Source organism: Colias philodice, chromosome 22, assembly GCF_061535455.1.
Source record: "Colias philodice isolate Cphi_HAF_F1 chromosome 22, ilColPhil1 Martin Lab GWU primary, whole genome shotgun sequence".
Classification (NCBI taxonomy): Eukaryota; Metazoa; Arthropoda; class Insecta; order Lepidoptera; family Pieridae; genus Colias; species Colias philodice.
In genome coordinates, this window is record NC_143107.1 from 5,263,585 (window position 1) to 5,283,941 (window position 20,357).

At 38.8% G+C, this 20,357-nt stretch overlaps 1 protein-coding gene across 3 annotated transcripts; it reads right to left on the minus strand.

The window, feature by feature from the left end:
* Nucleotides 1-682: 682 nt before the first annotated feature.
* On the minus strand, nucleotides 683-18,022 carry LOC149478436 (uncharacterized). Of its 3 annotated transcripts, none has more exons than XM_089709270.1 (2): nucleotides 18,006-18,022; nucleotides 683-4,457 (listed from the first exon to the last, which is right to left on the minus strand). In XM_089709270.1, exon 2 carries the CDS (start codon nucleotides 4,446-4,448, stop codon nucleotides 912-914), a length of 3,537 nt encoding a protein of 1,178 aa, XP_089565396.1. In that variant the 5' UTR covers nucleotides 4,449-4,457; nucleotides 18,006-18,022; the 3' UTR covers nucleotides 683-911. The 3 variants fall into 3 exon arrangements, with proteins under 3 accessions (XP_089565396.1, XP_089565395.1, XP_089565394.1); XM_089709269.1 differs by lacking the exon at nucleotides 18,006-18,022 and adding an exon at nucleotides 9,432-9,516; XM_089709268.1 differs by lacking the exon at nucleotides 18,006-18,022 and adding an exon at nucleotides 9,210-9,228.
* Nucleotides 18,023-20,357: the final 2,335 nt, after the last annotated feature.

Sequence of the window (20,357 nt, forward strand, 5' to 3'; positions counted from 1 at the left end):
CTGACTACCTGCTTACATTCTCCCTCTACGCCTGCTTACAATCTTTCCGCCTCTTTCTGCAACTTTGAATTGTCGAGTGTTGGACGCCGATGAGTTCGAATTAACTTGAAAATATTTATTTTTTCGCCTTATTTTGAATAAATACCAAAAAAACAACCTAATTTTTAATCGAAAAGTCACCCGTCTAAATATCAGCTTTTTTCACAAACTTGGGAAGCCTTTTATTCATTGAAATCTCTACTTTCATATGGTGTACAAAAAAATAAACACCACCATAGTAAATGTTCTCAGGAAATGCATACAAACAGTGTGAAAATGAGCTTTTACTAAATCAGGCACACTTGCACTTGCACACTTGTGAAGCAGTTTGTAGTACATACAAAAGTCAGTAGATTTTTTTTTTTTTTTTTAACGTGAGGAAATTCATCATGAATACCGACTGCTTCGGGGGCAGCAGCACGGTTATGTCAGACTCCTACTGACTAAAACCTCACGGTGGTAAAACAAATAAAAAATGAGCGTGCAGTTACGCCATATGGCGTATGTTGAGCGGAACATAAGTGATGTAGGCGGTGTCGTCTCCATATGTGTATCTCAATGGTTAACAACAATATTATTAAATTATGCCCATTATAGATGATGTAATAGTGGTACGGTCTAGTGGTTTAGTTAATATGCAGGATGTATTAATAACTAAGATTAATAAAAAAATAAATGATTTTAAATGTTGTTTTATTAAATAATCGTTTATTTTCCACCATTATTTGCTAAGTACATACATTTAATGACCCAGGCTCATTAAATGGTTATAAACTGATTCATTTACCTATATCTTTAAACACTAAAAGAAAAATAGCATTAGGTAGTTAGGTACTTACAAATGTTTTATTTATAGCGTAATATACTTTAATTCAACATTCATATCTCTTTTTAAAATCCTTTAATATGAATTTATTGTAATATAAGCACTGTATTTCAAAATTATTTATGTGTTTCAATTTTTGTACATATGCTCCACTTAGTTCTATAAACAATTCGTTTTGATCATTTGATTCCGAAACATCAAGGGGTAACATAGTTATAGAAAATCTTAGAAGGTCCATATCTGTGCCTGCCACAATTTCGTTACAAAGATACGCTATCAGAATATCGGAATTTATATACATTATGCTTGCCAAAGTTATCAAATTATTTGTGATAATACTGCAAGTCTCATCCAAAAAACCTGGAAACAGTTGATTATATTTCGATCTTAAATCTTTTATAAACATCACCAATGATTCATATGCAAGCTTAGCTACATGTTCACTGTCCCAAATATCTTCAATCTTTATTTTTAACATCATTATTGAGACTGTCAAGTCCAAGATGGTTCGATACATCACATGACTTGGGTAAAACTCTTGAACCATCCGGAGAATCTTTTCGAATATTTGGATATTGTAGTCATCATTCTCTTGTCGATACGAGTTTCCTTTTATTCGTTTTATAAACTCATTAAAGATTTCTATCACGACATATTTATCATCTACTACTACATTCCAACGTTTGAACAACAGCTCTAAAAATGTTTGTAAAAATGCAAGTGAATCCTGCAGTTCAATTAGATTATTGCAGGTCACTATAATATATTCAAATGTGAGCTGCCAAAATTGATCATGTACTTTAGTTAATTCGTATGTGTGCGTTTGTTGTATTCCATCTTCGTGTAGCATATAATGAACAAAACCATCGATGAGTTCAAATCTGCAAAAGCCCCTGTCCGGCCTGAATATTCTCATTTTGTGCACTATATTCGCTTTCAGTTCTAAGTTTTTAATTTTTTTATCAGAAAAGTCTCGTGTACATATATAAGCATTTTTGTATAGATCGGTTTTAAACATCTCAGGTACTTTGTCACTGAGCATGCAGTCGTACAATTCGGTCTGATCGTCCTCGTTCAGACTCGATGTGAGGAAGTACAAAGAATCGATCAACTCATATTGGACAGACTCGTAGGATTTTGAAATTTTTTTTACGAGAGCACAATAAATCACTTTTCTTAGCGACACATTCTTGCTGTTCTGCCAAATTTGGGATATCAATGATTTCAAGTTGTCCGTGCTGTACACTTGGAACGCTAAACGAATACCATGCTTCTGTATTGAAACCGGGCTATTTAATAGAAATTCTGTTAATTTAATTGACACAGCAAATGGCAATTTTACCATGTACATATTTATCATAGGCAAACAGTAATGAATATAATCCCCTTTAATGTACTGTGTTATACTTTCGAGCGGAACCGGTGGACGGGAATAGCATGCAAAACGGCATATTTGTTCTTGAATTGTTAAAATATTTTTATTAATCTCCGAGTAACTAATTTTTCCTTCTTCCGGTACATACTTCGTCAAAAATTCCAATTTGGTGGATTCGTCTGCCAATTGGAAGATACCGTAGACCGAAGTCCTCACAACATACATCGCCATGGGATACTTGCAAGTGGACAGATCCTCTATGCAATTGGCGAAGAAATTAACAAAGTCCTTTGCAATATCATTGTAAAAGTATACTCGTAGTTTCCTCAACAAATGCGTAAGTCTAAAGTTACACTGCATCATTCGCTCTTGTATTTCGGAAAATTTGCTTGTCACCAATTTGTTATCTTTTTTTAATAACCGCAGCAGAGTGGCGTCCTTTAATTTTTCCTCTTTCTTCGGATTCCATAATCCGTAATGTTGAAAATCTTTAATATTCATTTTTATAAATGAAGTTACCGACGAGGGCAAACAATCTTTATCTTTTCCAAAAAACAAGAAAATGTTTATTAATTTGTTAACAGTTTCTATTCTTGCTGGTGTGGGCGAAGAGTATTCATCAAATTTCTTGATAAAATAGTCAAATAAATATTTATACACTCTATCAAGTTGCTCTTTTTTTAAATGCTTATAAAATTTACTGATTTCGTTACAATCAAAATCAGTATCTATGTAAAACATTAATGCTTCATGCATATCTATGCCGTGTAAAATATTGTATACGATGCAAAGCATTCTATATGAATCCTTTCCATAAAATCCAGGGGTGTACACTTCCATGCTGTACAATATTTTATTGAATGCTTCCCAACAGGTGACATCAAATTCAAAAACATTGTATTTGCCGATCACTTTATCGATAAACCTTTCTTTGTGATGACAAAATTCCTTGATATATCTCTCATAGTAGTAATTAAGTAGATTTTCTAAATCTTTCTCATTTCTACACGAATCTATCAATATCCTTGACATTTTATTTCTTGCAGTTTCATTTGTAGTTACGAGTACATACTGCTTTATAGCTTCTATGGCTTTTTCGAAATTTACGAACCTATACCAAATATAATCATTATTCTTTCCCAATAACTCTTCACCTCTCTCTATGTGTTTCAAAGCCCATTCTTCTCTTTCCTCAATTGTAAGCATTTGATGATATTTCTGGTAGTAGAAGTCTATATTCATTTCAAATGGTTCATTTCCAAACTTAGATATAAATGTGTTTTTGCAAAAGTTAAACACTTCTGTTTTAGGTATATGGTCGAAAAGTTCCTTGTTGTTTTGATAAAAATCATGCCGCCAAAAACATTCCACAGGGTATGTTGGAAAGAGGGTGGTGATATATATTTTCACGTCATCAGCCGTACTGTATCGACATAACACGTTCTCGTAAATTTTCGTTATATATATAATCGGTGTCCTGAGAACTCTTATTTTATGTTTAGTCAATATACTCTTAGACATATTTTTACTGAAATGAAAAGATCTGCATGGGTCGTAATAATTCTCAAATAAATCTAAATATTTATTTTCATCAATATTATATAAATAAGAAAGTAGATTGAAAGCCTCGCTCCCGTAACGGAGTTCTGAAAGGTATGCATTAGCAAGACTGAATGAATTTTTAATGTAAAATTTTAAAAGTTTAGGATGTTTTCGAGCGTAATCAAAATTATCTTTGATAGTATCCATTTTAAACGACTCTGGTGTTGATAAAAGAAATTTGAAGGCTAGAGCATCCATACTAAGAATTTTGTAATATTCATAGAAATCTATTGCCCTTTTTTCGTTTCTAATTTTATCAGCTATAGATTTAATCGTTTTCGTTTTCATTTTCAGGGACATGTGAGGGAATATTTCATCTTGCAAGTAATTAGGGTTGATAATATGTGCATATTCATCAGTATACAGCCATTCACACTTCAGGGCTCTCGACACGTACAAGCTGTCTCCACATTTCAACACCTCTACAATATAATCTATATTTTTATATTGCGATGCGACATCAATCTTGTACAACCTGTCGATGTCGGATTGTTCCTTTGCATTCTTAATGTCGTTGAATAGTATTTCATTTTGTATGGCTTTCTTTACCTTTGCGTTTAGTTCCTGCTGTCGCTTGCCTAAACTCTCTCCCGTTAACTCAATCATTGTAACTAACTGTAACAAAAGAGAAATTATTATTATTTTTTTTTCAACATTATAAATAATGCAGTTCGGATGGATGTTTGTGACGGATACAAAATTAGTATACATGAGTTGTTCTCATGTTGTTCTCTAGGTATAAATTGCTGGACTCAATAGAAGCCCTATTCAAGACAGTCATGATAAACAAACACAACAACAAATAATAGCAAAATCAGTCTTGCTGCTCTTGCGGCTTGCCTAATTGACCAAGGTGTGACCAAGGCACACCAAGGGAAGTTTAATATACTCGCGGCTTCGCCTGCCTGGACAAGTAAATTCAACAAAAAGTGGCATCAAGTGGCATCATACAAGCTAGGCATCTATCAAAAATGGAGAGTAGATTTTTAAATTTTGAATTAGTCTATACAATCGTGCAAAAATCATGTAGCTAATATGAATTTGCAGCATTTGGATTGATTCAAATGTGCATATGGTGGATCATCTTTTTTTTTTTTTTTTTTTTTTTTTTATGTCAAATCCAGCAAAAGAGCAGGCGACTCACCTTCTGCGAGGTTGTCGCCGCCCATGAGCGTTCGCAGTGTCAGGGACTCTACAAGCTTGCTGGTTTTTAAGAAAGGAATAGGCTTTCTTCTTGAAGGTGCTCATGTCATAGTAATTAGGAAACACTGAGGCTGGTAATTTATTCCACAACTGCGTAGTTCTTGGCAGGAAATGTCTACAGAAACGCACAGTAGACGAACGCCATGCATCCAGGTGGTGTGGATGGTATTTTAATTTGTGTCGTGCAGTGCGGTTGTGGAATTGCGCGGCGGGTATTAATTTAAATAGTTCATCAGAACACTCCCCATTGTAAATACGGTAAAATACGCACAGCGATGCAACGTCACGTCGCAGCGCGAGCGGATCCAGCCGATCGGTGAGCTCGGGTCGGTCGACGATTCGAGTGGCTCGACGTTGAAGGCGGTCAAAAGGAAGTAGCTGGTATTGGGGTGCTCCAGCCCAGAGGTGAGAACAGTACTCCATATGTGGCCTAACTTGGGCCTTGTAAAGTTGAAGGCGATGTGCTGGCGTGAAGTACTGTTTCGCTCTTGCGAGCACCCCTAGCTTCTTTGAGGCTAATTTAGCCTTATCTTCCAAATTACCCCTGAACTGAACGTCGCTCGCAATGTCAACCCCGAGGATTCCGATACTAGGCGTGGCCTTGAGGAGAGTGTTCTGGAATTTAGGCGTGATGACAAAAGGCTTCTTTTTAGCTGTAAAAGCGCAAACTTGTGTTTTGGAGGGGTTGAACTCAACTAAATTATTATGCCCCCATGTTGAGATTTCGTCGAGAGATTTCTCAATTTTGAACACAAGTTCTTTCCGGTGTTGGTCCACTTGCTCCTGAGAGATATTTGCAACGCCGGTATAAGCGGCATCGCCCGTGCTATCGTCCGCATAACAATGTATATCGCGTATTTGCAACATATCATTGATGTGCAAGAGGAATAGCGTCGGCGACAACACGCAGCCCTGTAGAACACCAGCATTCACAGGCATGGGTACTGAGCATGATCCGTCGACAACGACCTTGATGCTTCGCGCTGTGAGGAAACTGGCGATCCAGTTGCAAAGTCTCTCAGGAAGGCCGTACGAAGGCAACTTGGAGAGTAGCCCCTTGTGCCACACCCTGTCAAACGCTTTCGCTACATCTAAACTAACTGCCATGGCTTCCCCCTTACTCTCAATCTGATGGGAATAAGATGTTTAACGTCGATAAAAAGCCCATATCACTATTTCGGCTTCTAATTATCTTCAGACACTATAACGTCGTGACATAAACAAGATGTCCATCTGCAGTGCGTATAGGATCCTGATCCCTTGAAACTGATTGAATTAAAATATTTTATATAAAATAAATAGTTATAAGTAACTATAAATTATATTTTATAAATATAAAAAAGTAGTTATATCCTTTAAAGAGAGAAAATGTTATAGATAAAATCATTATTTCAACAGTATCTAATAATATTCGTTAGATACAGGTGGATATTATTGTTAATTTCCAGAAAAGATAGTATACCAGTTATAGATAGTATTTTAGTATAACTGGCAATAACAATAGCCGTATCAGATTGTTTTACATTATAATATTATATGATATAAATTGTTCGTCAACATACGCGAAATTTTGATAACTAACTACTTACTATCAGTACATTACGACCGGTTTTAGAATTTAGTATTTAACGTAAATGACGTCTCAAACAATACTTAAATCACACTGCTTAAATATTATTATCTTGTATGTGCCATAAGCTATTTCCAATCAATTTTGAATTTTCAGAAACTGGCCTTGAGCCTATCGCCGCATCAATGTTCGTAAATTGAACAAGTAGGTACCTACTTATATCAAATTTTCAAGCGGTATCCACTAATAAATAGATTTATTTATGTATGTAGCAAAATAACATGAAGCAAAGTTACGAAATAACTACATAACATGAAATGTAGGTTTAAAAACACGCCCGGTAGATAATAAGTTTATTACGAAAGAATAATAAGATTAATTTTATATAATTAATAAGATTATTACGAAAGAATATAAAGATATAATAAGATTTATTACGAAATTTATTATTTCGTAATAAATCGAGAAAAATAAATAGTTGTTGGTTCTTTTGCATCTGTCTATGCAATTTGGTGCATCATAATATAGCTTTGGTAAAAAAAAATGTATGTAATCGCCCCTCCGAATCCTATGCAATATTGAAATTACTTTTAAAGATGAACCGTGGGCGGGTATTCATTCTTACATCGAGGACAACCTTTTAAAGGAAGTATTGGAGCAAAAAACATGTTAATCGTAAAGATAGATCATCCTTGTAGCGACACCTCTCTCTGAATCGCACAACCAGTATACGCGTGTTGGGTAGACTGGCCGAGGATTCTCCTTTTTTTGATGATGGAATTCCACCTTCCTTCCTCCACATCCACCAAGATATTTTTGATAGGGAAAAGCCCTACAAAAATGTTGTCCTACTGCACGATAATTCGCGGTCACTGCAAAAATGACTAAATGAAAATCTCGCGAAATAGAATGTAATCTCCAAGCAAAGCGAGCAAGTCAAGGAGACTACTGAAAACCGGCGCTTCTCTGCAAACACAGAGAGGCAAATGCTGAGTAGTTCACCCAATCATGAATCAAAATATTTGAAAATATTTATTTTTAAGGTATATAAGTAATTAATGTTTATTGTTATTAAAATTGCATTCGTTATAAGTGGATATTGTTTGTGAAGTACAAATCGTATTTGTGATAAAACGTATTTTCTTTCTTTCTAACTGTTACGTTATAATCTATCTTCTTCTGTATTTGTACTTTCTTATGTGTGTGCAATAAAGTATAAAATGAATAAATAAATATCTTCATTTATTTATCTATTGTGATCTATCAATATATTATAAGGTATACTTACAACTATATTGATAAAAATCTGATTTAAATTAAATAAATAAAAAAAATTGTGATCCGTAACATAGGAACTGTTTGTAATTTAACACATTATGTTTCGGATTTTATTGATTTTTGCTATCATGGATTTGCGTCGGCATGAATTAGGATAATGATCGATAAAAAATTGAGTTGGTACCAGATACATAATACGCGGCGTGCATCGAAGATGTTTTTACAATATGTCATAATATCACCACAGTATTACAATTAGGAAATAATACTACAGTAATACCACAGTATTACAATATTATTTCCTACAGTAAGGAATCGCCTTTGATGTCGCGCGATGCCGCCGCCAGCGTAGGTACTTACGCTGCCACACGAAAATACGCTAGGGTTGCAACAAATGGGAAATAAAACAATTTTTATTATTAATATTATGATGAAATCATTTATTCATATGTACATTCAAAATAATTGCGATTATTAAATCTGATGTAATTATTTGTTCATAAATATATAATTACAGATATTGCACTGCTAAATATTATTTACGTGGACACTTTATTTTTGGATGTTCTTAATTGTATATTATACCATTTAACTAAGTAATGCATTCGCATTGGGATGTACAATCTGATTAGAAAATAATGAGGACAACATATACATAGCTTTGATTTTAATTCAACAGATACAATTAATACAATCTTTCTGAAATATTGTTTCCTTCTGGGATTTCAATGTAGATTTACATCCGTAAACGGAACAGTTTTTACGCGTCATAATAGAATATGTAAGTACCTATGTATAATAAAATTATTACACAAAAAATACGACTGCGTCGTCCTTTCGCGATAGTTAATGCAAACTCAGCGTGATTGCATTAAGCGGCCCGCGTCGCCCAACCCCCCGCCAGTTCCCCTCCGTTTCTCTGCACAAGTACATTCGTCGCCATACTGTAGGATGGTAATACTGTGGTAATACTGTGGTAATACTGTGATATCACTGTGTACACTGTACAATTTCAAGTAGGTAGGTAAATTTTTACACACCTTGTCGTCAACTTTTTTTAACGATTTGAAAATATGTTAGGTAAGTAGTTACTTACCTATAAGCAACCTAATAATGTAGGTATGTGAATTACAATTACAATTGGGTTGTCCTTCGTTTACTTCCTTCGATAATAGAAAGAGGTGCCGTAAGTAGGTAAGGTAGGTAGTGCACAAATTATTGCCCATATACAGAAATTGATTACTGTAACAGACGACTGAAATGCTGCTAGATAAGCTTTAAAATTATCGAATGTATTGATAAAACGTGATCCGCACCTCCGCACAACGGCCGACGCACGGGCACGGGGCACGATGAAAATTTAGCATCATGATTCATGAATGACGTCATTATATAAACATCAATAAGACCTACGATGTTGTTGTTCATCGAAAATACACGAAAGTTCTGAGTATCGATTCGAATTTAAAAGTAAAATTTTGCTATTTGCGGCATGTGAGCTCGCTGGAATACGTATTATCAATTTGAATATAACTTACTGTTAATTATATAACACCTCCTCCGCTGACTGCTTAACTGATAATAATGTAAAAGCATGTAAAAGTCTTAGATTACAAAATAAAAGACAGATGGAGCGTTGCCGAACTAAACCGAATGAATTTATCGTCATTTTCAATAAAGCTATGTGTGCTGTCATTTCGCCGCTGCACTGTACGTACACGGTGCTTCTGTGTGCGTGTAATGTTACCAGATATTGAAAAATTTCCCAAATTTTTCCCCGACTACGGAAAAAAGAGGGTTATGTTTTTCGAGTTTATGTATGTATGTATAATATTTCTTTGACATGCCCTGCAGTATAAACCGTTGGACCGATTTTGAGTTGTGAGGTTTCATTGCAATCATCTGAATTATTATGTTAGTGGCGGTGACGTAGGCAAATATACATAAATATATATACATAAATTAGCAGTAAATTTTTAATTTTTATTTTAATATAATTTCGGGTTAATGATATTTTTCTTTTATAATATTGTAAAAATTATTTTATTACATAAAGTACCTGCCTACTAAAGTTATAATATGTGGACAAAATAATTGTATTCAATTTTCAATTAAATAAATTACATAAAAAAAAAGTTTCAATATTAACTATAATAATAAGTTATTATAGACATAGGTCGTCACAGGTATGGGGTACGCCACTGCCAGCAGGCAGAAATGATAACTCAGGGGTGGATGTCAGTTCTTTACTAATAAAATACTTATACAAAGGTTGTGGATCAGTGGTCGCCTTTCCACACAAGGTCACAATACACTATATTATGAGAATGCACACAAGATCAAGTTAGGGTTTGCGCGGGAAACGTTAAAGTTAGGCGTAGTATCGCGTTCGCGGTTTATCCTCGACTGACCTAACGGTTGCACGTGCGGGAGACGCGCCGGCTGTTACAGAGGGGCGCGGGAGGTGAGGTGAACCTTATGGGCAAGCGTCCCTGCTGCACGTGCGTGAGACGCGCCGACCGTTACAGAGGGGCGCGGGAGGTGAGGCGAACCTTATTGGCAGGCGTCCGCGAGAGGCCCTTGTGGGTAAGACACGGGTACCTACAAGACTACGGTTTACTATATACTCCCCCTCTAGTTCAGGTGTACGCCCTCGTTCCTGGACTAGCTGCTCTTTTACCTTCTTCGGTCGTCCGCGTTTCTTGACGGGGTTAACAGGTTCCGGCGGAGTATCATCGTTACTAATGAACGGGGTCAAATTTTGAACATGGTATTTCCCTATAATCTCGTGAGGCAGCTCCATACGCGCAATGTTGTACGTCGTAGGGCTTATCTTCTTGGTGATGACGTAAGGACCATCGCGTCTCGGCATAAATTTTGCAGTGAGTGCCTTTGAACCTTTGCTCAAGAGGTGCGATTTTAGTAGCACCTTATCACCCACCTTGTATTCTACCCGCCGACGCGACTGGTCGGCGTATTCTTTCGCCTTGTCCTGTTGCTTCTCGACTCGTTCTCTGATCGCCGACAACGAGCTGAGGAATCGTCGTAAGTAGGGTGTTATTTGTGGAACAAAGTTATCTTTGTCCAGTATGGCACGTTGGTCATGTGTTGCTTCCGAAGGTGACCGCAGCTCTCTTCCGAATGTCAGGTACGCCGGTGTTGTTCCTGTTGTACGGCAAACGGCACTATTCAGAGCAAATCTGATCACTGGCAAGTTCTTGGGCCAGGTACTATGGTCTCCTTCAACCAATCGTGCTAACTGTGCCTTAAGATCGCGGTTTTTCCTTTCTGCTGGGTTGGCTTCTGGGTGGTACAGTGGCACCAAGTTCTGTGTCACACCCAAGACTGACATACATTGACGCATGACTGCCGAAATGAACTGAACTCCGTTGTCGGATATGATCCGACGAGGCAACCCAAACCGCATGAAGAATTCTTCGATGAGGACACGTGCGCAGGCTTCAGCTGTAGCATCCTTAAGTGCGTATAGTTCTACCCATCTTGTGGCCGTGTCTTCAACGAGCAATATCCACCGTTCCCCTTCCTCTCCTTCCGGTAATGGACCGAATAGATCTATGGCCAACACCTCGTTACGTTGATTCATGACGGGCGTCTGGAGGAGGCCTGGAGGCTTGTTATTGGTGGCCTTGTATCGTTGGCATTGAACGCAGGCTTTCACGTAGTCGGCTATTATCCTGCGCATTCCTGTGAAGAAGTACAGCTGTGATACTTTCCTGTAAGTATTGTCAATACCAGGATGCCCTGCTACTGCAGAGTCATGACATTGCTTCAAGATGTCTTGCTGTTGACCAGCTGGAACTACGAGTTGTGGTGATTCACTGTCCGAGTCGGGGTTATACCGGTACAGCACTCCTTGATTCATCATATATCCCCGCTCTGTCCATCGCTGGGCTGCGACTTCATCGGTGGCTTCGAGCTCCTTGACAATCTTCTCCAGTTCTGGATCTGCCAGCTGTTCCTGTCTCAACAGATCCGGTTTCTTCACAGGTACGTCTATTATTACAGAGCAAATGCCGCATTGATCGCGGGTTTCTCCTGTGCAGATCGGCCTACTTAGTGTGTCGGCCACAACATTTGCTTTACCTGGAGTATACTGGAATTGTATATCAAACGACTGGAGTTTGAGAGCCCACCGCACTAGCCGACCGGTTGGTGATTTTAAGGTCAGCAGCCAGCGGAGTGGTTGGTGATCACTTCCAATAATAACGGGTTGCCCATCGAGGTATGATCTAAAACGTTCGACTGCCCATACCACCGCCAGAGCTTCACGCTCGGTGGTAGAGTAGTTTCGTTCCGCTGAGGTAAGGAGTCGACTCGCGTACTCAATTGGTCTTTCCTCTTTTAACTCCCCCTGAAGTAACACAGCTCCTAAAGCGTAATTACTGACATCCATTCGTAATATAAAAGGCCGACTAAAATCAGCTTGGATCAAAATTGGGGCTGAAGTCAGCAACCGCTTGAGCTCATTGAAAGCTTGTAATTGAGCTTCACCCCAAGTCCATGGTTGTTTCTTTCGTGTCAAACGCGTTAATGGTTCAGCCACTTGGGAAAAGTTAGGAATGAATTTCCTAAACCACGAGCACGTTTGAAGGAAAGTTCTCATATGCTTGAGATTTGCCGGTTCCTTCATTTCGAGTACAGCGCTAACCTTATCATTGTCGATGGAGACGCCTTCCTGTGTGATTATGTGTCCAAGGTACTTTACTCTCTCCCTTGCAAAAACACATTTCTCTCTATTTACATGGAGGTTATATTCAGTCAAGCGCTCGAAAACTGCCTCGAGGTCTTTGAGGTGCTGTTGGAATCCACTTGAGATTATCAGGAGGTCATCCAAGTAGGCTAACAGGACTACATCCTTTAATGATGCGCAGGAGCGGAGGCGGTCGATCAGCCGTTGGAATGTGGCCGGCGCGTTCTTGAGGCCGAAAGGCATGCGCTTAAAGCGATATATGCCGAGCGGAGATATGAAGGCTGTCTTATCCCTGTCTTCTATCTGGACGCTCACTTGCCAGTACCCAGATCTGAGGTCCAGCGTGCTCATGAAGCAGTTCCTTTTTGTTGATTGCAGGAGCTCATCAATTAGTGGCATAGGGTACGTGTCTGATTTGGTAACAGCGTTCAGGCGCCTGTAATCTACACAGAACCTGACGCCACCACGAGCCTTAGGTATCATCAACGCTGGAGCGCACCATGCGGACTCGCACTCTTCAATTATATCTGCCTGCAGCATTTTCTCAATTTCTTTTTTCATCACCTCTTTCTTCGCGGGATTCAAACGGTATGGGGGCACTGCTATCGGTGGGTGTTCACCTGTATCTATACGGTGCTCCGCGAAAGGCGTGGGAGCTCCCCCTAGACGGAAAATGTGCGCGTGCTTAACGAGGATCTGAGCGAGTTCGTCTCGTTCTGCCGACTCCAGCTGAGTACCCTCGTCATCCCGGAGAACATCTGTAGAGGCACAAGTAGTGCCACGCGAAGTTGGTTCAAAAAATAGCGTATGTTTAACGCGATGATCGTTGTCAAAATACCATAATTCCTTGGAGAAATTAATAACGACACCCATAGCCCTAAGGAAATCTATACCGAGTAATGTCTCGTTGTCGCCGGACTCGGGGAAAATAAGAAATGGTATTGTGATGATAACGTGTTCCAACCGCACCTGCAACGCGGTAGTGAGAACGTTCATTTCGCGTGCGTGGCCATCGGCGAGTTTAATATTCCTCGTCGAGGGCGTGAGCGGGTGGCCTTTGCGTAGAAGGAGAGCATATAGTGTGTGACCGGCAATACAGTGTTTCGCGGCAGTATCAATTAAAGCTGTACCATTTACTCCCAAAATCTCGATTTTGAAAATGGGACGTAAGTCGCGACGTTTGACGGGCCTATCGCCGACGCTACATGCCAACAAGTCGTCATCGTCCTTAACACGCACATAATTATCATCATAACAATATATTAAATTCACATCATCAGTAACGTTACTGTTTCTTTCATCCGTTGATTTTTGCGAAAAATCTGACTTATTACAGGTTTTATATTTTGAAAATTTATTACATATAAAATCCGACTTAATACACTTTTGGTTAATATGTGAACCAATCGGATGAGCATCGTGATCATGATTGTTGTATGTATCGTTCGCGAATAAAATGTCCGATTGACAGAACTCATTTTCATAAGGAATACCGGTCAGCATTTCACTATTAATGTTCACTGTATTTAACGAACGATTTTGAAAGTCACGATCGCGCACGGGTAATTCGAGACTATAGAACTTTTCCGATTTATTTACGTAATTTACGGCACTTTCACTCGCGTTATTGTTATGACTGTAAGACTCACCTCTGTCCTCTAACTTACGACACTGTTCACGTCGGTGACCGTAGCGCTTGCAGTAGGTACAGTAGGGACGTGCATGACCCGAGCCGGAGGCCGAGGTCGTCGGAGGAGCCCGAGGTGTCGCGTTCACGCCAGGCGCTCCGCGCGCTTGCGGCTGCGGCGGCGCGGGCGCGTGCAGGGCTGCAGCGGCGCGGTGCGGTGGCGGCGAAACAGAGGCCGCAGGCCGCGCGCGCATCGCGGGCGCGCCTCGTGCCTGCGCTTCGCCGCCAGCGGAGGGGGCCGGAGCGGCGCGGAAAGTACTCGCGCCGGCGGACGGCGATGGCCTCGCTGTTGATGCTCGTCGTACCTCTTCTCCCATGGAGTCTTCAATATTTCTCGCGTGTTTAAGTAATTCGGCGAATGTCGTAAACACCTCTCTGCGGAGTCGTTTTCTTATACGAATGTTTAACAGGCCGTATATCATATCTAGTTTCACTTTTTCAGTTAAGTCACTCGGTGGCAACCTTGCCAACAAGGCGCGAGCTTTCGCCACGAACACGTCTGTATTTTCTTTCCCTTGTTCGTTTTCGAACAAGTCGCGGTATATTCTGTGGGGCGGCCGTCGGTCGCCGTAAGCGCTTCTTAAGTTAAATACGACCTCGTCCCACGTAGATATTTGACTCTTAATGCCCTGCCACCAGGTGGCCGCATCATACGTCAACAACATTGACATTCCTTTAATTGCATTGGTATCAGCCACGTTGGCGCACTCTTTGTAGCTTTCCACTGCGTCTATGAATCCTTCTATCGATTCGTTCGGTGCGCCGCTAAATACCGCCTTACACCGCGCAAAATTACCGTTTTCGGCCGTCGGCGCGGGAGTCGAGGTCATTGCGCGGTTTCCCATAACACTATCCAGGATTTCTTTTATCACATTTGTTTGTGTTCTCTGAAGACCTTCCAGGAGCATGGAAACACTCTCTTGCGAGTATGTTGCGTCAGCGAAGTGAGGGGCGGGGGGGGGTTGGGGAATGCGTGTTGCATCATCCCCCTCGCCGCCATGCTGGTACTCCTGTTGTTGTTGTCTGGTACGCGTCATTATTATTAACTGAAATAACGGATAGTTCGTACGAATTCAACTACACAACACGAATCGTTTAACCACTAATCCACCCACTGCTGGGACGCCAGATATAGACATAGGTCGTCACAGGTATGGGGTACGCCACTGCCAGCAGGCAGAAATGATAACTCAGGGGTGGATGTCAGTTCTTTACTAATAAAATACTTATACAAAGGTTGTGGATCAGTGGTCGCCTTTCCACACAAGGTCACAATACACTATATTATGAGAATGCACACAAGATCAAGTTAGGGTTTGCGCGGGAAACGTTAAAGTTAGGCGTAGTATCGCGTTCGCGGTTTATCCTCGACTGACCTAACGGCTGCACGTGCGGGAGACGCGCCGGCTGTTACAGAGGGGCGCGGGAGGTGAGGTGAACCTTATGGGCAAGCGTCCCTGCTGCACGTGCGTGAGACGCGCCGACCGTTACAGAGGGGCGCGGGAGGTGAGGCGAACCTTATTGGCAGGCGTCCGCGAGAGGCCCTTGTGGGTAAGACACGGGTACCTACAAGACTACGGTTTACTATATTATATTATTTTTTATTTTTCAAAATATATGAATGCGAATAGCGGTAGTTTTTAGTCGAGAATACGGGACATTTTATTTTCATCATACCTATCCATCACGGAGTTCAAATGAATTAAATCGCGGGCGAAAACGACTCTGACGTTTTTAAGCTATATAAAAGTAACAAAAAGAAGTATTATGCTTATTAAAATTATCTTATAATGATCATGAACCTTTATTGCACTATACAAATAATCACATTCACGATCGAAAAATCCAACAGCACTACCTTGAAGATCTTTTAACCATTTTACCGTTTTACCCATAAAAATGGCAAATTCATTTTCAAAATAATATGTACTGGCAGCATACGTTGAAGTTTTGTATTCCTTCGTATATGTAAAATTATTATTTGTATACAAAATTAAATAAGCCAAATAATCAACAGAGAACCTGTAAAACGATGTTTTATCTTTTTGTTTGTTTTCGGGAACAAATTTTACAGCGTTTTGATATCACAAGACAGCATTTTTTTACTAAAATAGCAAACCCCTTTTGACGTATTGCATGACACTAGAATCGCTATAAAGTGCGTTTCACGAGAGAGTTCCCCTGCCGTTATGTTGGCATACCTGACTGTCAAAAACGTCAAAGAGCTTAGGGCGTATTCAGAAAGAAAGCTTGAAACTTATAAGCGCTTATCGGCGCTTGTCAGCACTGGTAACCCGCGCAGGAAAATATATGAACATGACAAGCGCCGATAAGCGCTTATAAGTTTCAAGCTTTCTTTCTGAATACGCCCTTAGAAGCGTTACAGAGCCATTTCTCTTTCACCACTTCTAAGCGTATGCGGCATGGCGTCTTTCCAAACTATACAAGGCCAGTACGCAACGGTGTGAAACTAATCACGTATAATTTGTAAATAACTTTTTTACAAAGTTCTTCCAATCTTATACAACAGCAGTACGCAAATACTCGCGTATACTTTGTAGTGAAGTAAGTAAGAATAGCGCTCCAAAATATACAGCGCCAGTACGCATGCGGACTAATCGTGTATGTTTCGGAGTAAGCGCGGCGTCTTTCCATTGCTCGCGTTTATATAATTGTATTGCTTTGAAGCTGTTTTGAAATCTATTATTAAAATGCATGTGTATTGTGTATGTAATGTTGCGTACTGATCGTATATTTTTTGTATCGAGGATGCTTGTGTCTTCGTTCCCGACTATGCTGCACGACTTACAATTGACAATAGTGCTAAAATGTAAGAATCTAATAAGTCCAGGAAGAAGACGGTTACGAGGCGACGGAGCCCCGCTTCGCGGGGCTCCTATTTTTGTGTAGTTAAAAAAAACACGAACCTAACCTAACCCATAGGTAACCCTTATCTGTTACCTATTTATTTTTCTAAGCTTACCTAATAATATTTTTATTCCATATTTTACTGCATCAATCAAGAAGAATAAAAGTAGATAGATATAGCTGTACAAGTCTTTGATTGCCTATATATTTATTATTTCGCTCAAGTGTAAGTGGTGTAGTAGGTATATTTTGCGTACTGATCGTGTATAGTTTGGAACGAAGAAGCAAGCATCCGCGTTACAAAGTATACACGATCAGTACGCAAAATTCGTGTATATATTGTAATAACAAACTTAAAAACAGCATTACAAAGTATACACGAGCAGTTTCCTATGGTTGCGTTCTGGCTATGTATAGTTTGGAAATACGCTGCGGCATGATGCCAATCTCTAAAACATTTATAAATTTCGGAAAACCTCGACAACTCTGTAACGCTTCTTAGCTCCTCTTTGACGTTTTTGACAGTCATGTATGCCAACATAACGGCAGGGGAACTCTCTCGTGAAACGCACAATAGCACTGTTGCAGCGACGTATTTGCTTTTGATTTCGTATTTTCTTTGACAAGGGCGACGGGCGGTTGTCATGCTCCATCTGTATTTTATTTTGTAATCTAAGGTAAAAGTATGATAACTCTGATGATAATTAATGATATTTTTTTTATCTACTTAAGTAAGATTCACATTGTACAAAAAAAAAGGTTGTGGGTGCCGAGCAGACGTGTCAGAACTCAGAGCATAAATTCTTTGGCAAGATTCAAAGATAACAAAATCATTCAAAATTTTACCCTCAACGCGCGAGTTTCACTTTCACAGTCCAATATTCAGTAAAGTGTAAACTGTCGTCTGTCAAATGTCACCAGCAGACAGCAGTGATCATACCGGGAACTAGGATCATACGAGTGATCATGTTGAAGTGTTGCCCTAAAGTGAAAATAAAACTCACGAGACTTCAAGGGTGTAATCGTGTGTGCACAGGCGATTATTCCGTAAATATTACAGATATCAAAAAACTTTAAACTGATATCGAAAGTACTTTAACTAATAAGTAAAATGGCCTAAAGCTTTGAATACAATAAAAAGGAATTGCATATATGAATAAACAAAGTATGAGTTTTTAAAGTGAAACTTTTATTACAAAAAAAAAATGTACATTGTCTCAAACTTTTTGGTCTGTGTAGCGCATGTCGCGTGTATCGCGGCTGCCGAGTAGGTATACCTACTCGGCAGCCGACCGTCACGCGACATGCGCTACACTAAGCAGTGTTCGGAACCGTTCGAACAGTTTCACTTTTACCGTGGTTTCATAAAACCACACAACATTTTTTTGGTTAACATATTACTAAAGTCCGGTCGCGGAGCAGGAAGAATTTCGTACATTAACCTGTTATTACCTGTCACTGTCACTCCCTTGTAAAAATAATGTGTCTTGCTCGCACAGGTGCAATGACCGCCGTCCTTAGGGTTTGTAAACCTTTAACCTGAGAGCGTAAGGTTTGTGTTTGCTTGATTGGTGTCAGGTGTTCAATTATGATTTTGTGAATTCAAAATTTATAAGAATAAACCTCAAACTCTTTATGTCCAATCAAAATGCACCTAAGTCGAAATCGCGTGTTAGACTAACGTATTTCTGTAATATTGTACAAGGACCTTATTTTTCAAATTATTTTTTGAAAAATAAGGTCATAAAGAAGTTTCACTTCTTATGTGTGTACACGCACACTTTTTTTTATATAATATATCGTTGTTATTGAAAAAGTTAAAATGTAACTAACTAATAAGTATTGTAAATGAATAAAGGACATTTATTTAATAAATTAGTAAAAAACATTTTCTCCTCCAAATATTTCATGTAAACTGCACTTCATTCAAAAATGTTTGTGACCACTGTCAGTAGGTAAAGAGGTCATTGTACGAAATTCTTTCTGCTCCGCGACCGGACTTTACTTAAGATAATAAAATCGTAAGAAAGTCAAAACTGTACATTGAATAAATTTTAAAAATAATACTTGTGGCGTGATCTACAATAATTACCGAAACCAAAAATATAGTTTTAAGAATTTTTGTCTGTATGTATGCCCGGTCTAAAATCAAAAAGTACTGCATGAATTTACTTCAAACTCGGTACAAAGATAGCTTGAGACCTAAGGAAGGACATAGGATAGGTTTTATCCCGGAACTACAACACTAAAAAATACATATAGGTATTAAAAATCAATTAAATGGCGTTATTTTTAATTTAACAAATAAAATATACCGAACTAAACATCGCATCGATAGGAAAAGTTGTTCCTATTTGTACCTAATATTTCTTTTGAATCTCATATTGGAATTTAATTAGAATAGAAAATAAAACCAACCGGATAATTTGCAAATATAATTTATTTATTATACTAAAAATGCAATATTTATCAATATTTCGTATAAAAATAATTACAATGACAACAAATATTTGTTTTTAAACCAGTTATAAAGTCTGTGCTTATAATCTTATATATAAAAATGAATCGCAAAATGTGTTGGTAAGCGCATAACTCGAGAACGGCTGAACCGATTTCGATAATTCTTTTTTTATTATATTCCTTGAAGTACGAGGATGGTTATTATGTAGAGAAAACGTAAATATGTACCACGGGCGAAGCCGGGGCGGACCGCTAGTTAATAATATAGTTAATCAGAAAATTACAAAATATATAACTAAGTACAATACTTTCATTTTTCATTTCACTTCATCTTCACTACATAGTATATCACTACATAGTATAAAACAAAGTCGCATTCTCTGTCCCTATTTCCCTATGTCCCTATGTCCCTTTGTACGCTTAAATCTTTGAAACTACGCAACGGATTTTGATGCGGTTTTTTTTAATAGATAGAGTGATTCAAGAGGAAGGTTTATATGTATAATAACATCCATTAAATAGTGGAGAAGTACTGTTATTTTTGAGGTTTCTAATGTTATGTCGTAAATAATTACATTTTTTCCGCTTACATTGCAAACGCAGGCTGAACCCTACGAGTTTTATCAAAATAATGTACTAAGTATTGTACACATTGAAAAGGTCTACAGAAAAGTCCGCGATGGCATATGTCTATCTCTTATGGATAACCCACAATAACTATTTTTTGTCATTTACTTT